This window comes from Saccostrea echinata, unplaced genomic scaffold (assembly GCF_033153115.1).
Source record: "Saccostrea echinata isolate AGI-Se365-2 ecotype Australia unplaced genomic scaffold, CSIRO_AGI_Sech_v1 ptg000022l, whole genome shotgun sequence".
NCBI classification, from domain to species: domain Eukaryota; kingdom Metazoa; phylum Mollusca; class Bivalvia; order Ostreida; family Ostreidae; genus Saccostrea; species Saccostrea echinata.
The window spans coordinates 966,075-968,069 of NW_026889771.1; the positions used below are offsets into that span (position 1 = coordinate 966,075).

Here is a 1,995-nt window from a genome sequence, read left to right on the forward strand (position 1 = left end):
GTTCAAAGACATGGAAGAAGAGAAATAAATTCTTTATCTATACTTTAAAAAAATAAGAATTTATGCATTTATAACCTATTATGATATTTCTGCATGGCATGTTACCTAAATCCTTATGACTAAGACTAAACCAACCATTTATAAATGTTTTTCTAATTAAAGAAATATTAAGAAATACAAACATTTTTTTTACAGGAAAAATTTCACCCTGATTTTTTTCTTGTTTTCAAAATTGACCTTTAAAATTTACAAATTTAGAGAATGCCTTCGCTTCTGTTTTATGAAAATCATCCAACAAGAACTTGATCAAATAAAAACAGAATGGAATAACCATTACAACAGAGCACAAAGACGCTATGATGATGATGGAAGTCTCCCAGGAAAACCAGAAATGATGTTTTTCCACTCTCAAATTTTTGGTATTTTTCCTAGCAAAGATTTGTTTAATCACTAACTTTAATTTGAATATTTTTCTGTGTTTACCTTTCTCCTTCGATACCTTGGTTGTTTTTCAGTGCTCAAATTTAAAACAGTATCAACACATAATGGCTTCATTTTTTTTATGTACAGGTGCAGTAGATTATAAATTTCCAGTAGATATTCATGACGTGCTAGAGTTTCAGAGATTATTTCCTAGTCCAAGCTCGACAGGATGTTGTGGGGACAATGTAGCATACTTTGATCATTTGCTTTTGGAGGGTGGGAGAACTGTTCCAAACACCACTGAGAAGGCCATGGAGGCTTTGAAGTACTTGGTTGAAAAGTTGTAAAATCCAAATTAAGATTAGAGAATAAATCATCACCTGATGTTTCACTTGACTTTTTTTCAATTTTCATGAAAAATGTTGTACACTAATCATCTAAGTGTATGAATTAAAAGTCACAAACAGAAATTATTACTATGTTTATTGGGTCACCATACATGCCATATTCATTAGAACAACTATTAATGAAAATTGCAAAATGAGGATATAAGGAAAGCAAACTGCTCTGAGAAAAACTTTTTTGGCATACAGATACAACAATCTAGAATTTAGAATTCACAAGCATGCTTACTACCACAAATACACCAAATATCAATTAATATTCCCATACAAAAATCAATGTCTTTTTGCATTATCTTTCCCAGAAGAAATGCTCCTCATATGATTATCAATGTCCTTTAGTATTATCTTTCCCTTAAGAAATACTCTTATTCCTTAATATGACTATCACTGCCATTATTGAGTTTAAAAATTAATTGAATGAAAACTTTCAAAACATAGATATAGCATTGAATACATAAAGTTATTTTCTTAAGCAAGATGGAATCCCCCCCCCCAAAAAAAAAGTTAATGCCAACTACATTTTTCTCTGAAATTCCTCAGGGGTTTCTCCCCTAGATATTTCCAACAAAAGATCGCAGGTATGTGCAACTGGCAAACAGGCAAGGTCTTCCACAAATTTAATTTCAAGCTTTTTGTGAAATCCTAGTGGAGGGATTGTGTCAGCTCCAGTCCAAAACGCCAAGAGCATGTTTAGATTAATTTCAGATGTACCTTCTGAAAAAAAAAGGAAAATAAAGAGATAAGTTAGAAATACATGTTAAGTAGTATAGAAGTTGCAAATTGTGACTAAGAAAAGCATTATTGCCTCTTAAGGTTATATGCAACTTGCATTTACGTGTACCTTACCAACTATTTTCCAGGATATTCCTAATTTAAAATTATAGAATCTCATCAGGTGTTTTAAGACCCCCCCCCCCCCAAAAAAAAACAGCATACATTACCAGGATGTAACAAAAGATGTCAAATGATAAAAATCATTGTATTTTCTCAAAGAAAAAAATAACAAAATATAGTTTTAGCTGGTATTTCCTCAACATTTGCTTCAGAGGAGGTAACGGCATTTACAGGCATCATTAAATTGTACAAAGGTTTTTCAGTTATTGAACTCTTAATTAAATCAACAAGGGAATAAGGAAATAAAATTCCAACACTATGTTGTGTATGTCCT

At 31.4% G+C, this 1,995-nt stretch overlaps 1 protein-coding gene across 1 annotated transcript; it reads left to right on the forward strand.

The window, feature by feature from the left end:
- Nucleotides 1–262: 262 nt before the first annotated feature.
- On the forward strand, nt 263–808 carry LOC133190760 (uncharacterized). Its single transcript, XM_061326450.1, has 2 exons — nt 263–419; nt 571–808. The coding sequence occupies exons 1-2, from the start codon at nt 281–283 to the stop codon at nt 768–770; spliced, it is 339 nt and encodes a 112-aa protein (XP_061182434.1). The 5' UTR covers nt 263–280; the 3' UTR covers nt 771–808.
- The last annotated feature ends 1,187 nt before the right edge of the window (nt 809–1,995 follow it).

Bases quoted from the DNA above. Each gene is read 5' to 3' on its own strand.
- LOC133190760 (XM_061326450.1), top strand. From the start codon at position 281: ATGAAAATCATCCAACAAGAACTTGATCAAATAAAAACAGAATGGAAT. The intron at 420-570 runs GTATTTTTCCTA...TTTTATGTACAG, and splicing joins TTTCCACTCTCAAATTTTTG to GTGCAGTAGATTATAAATTT.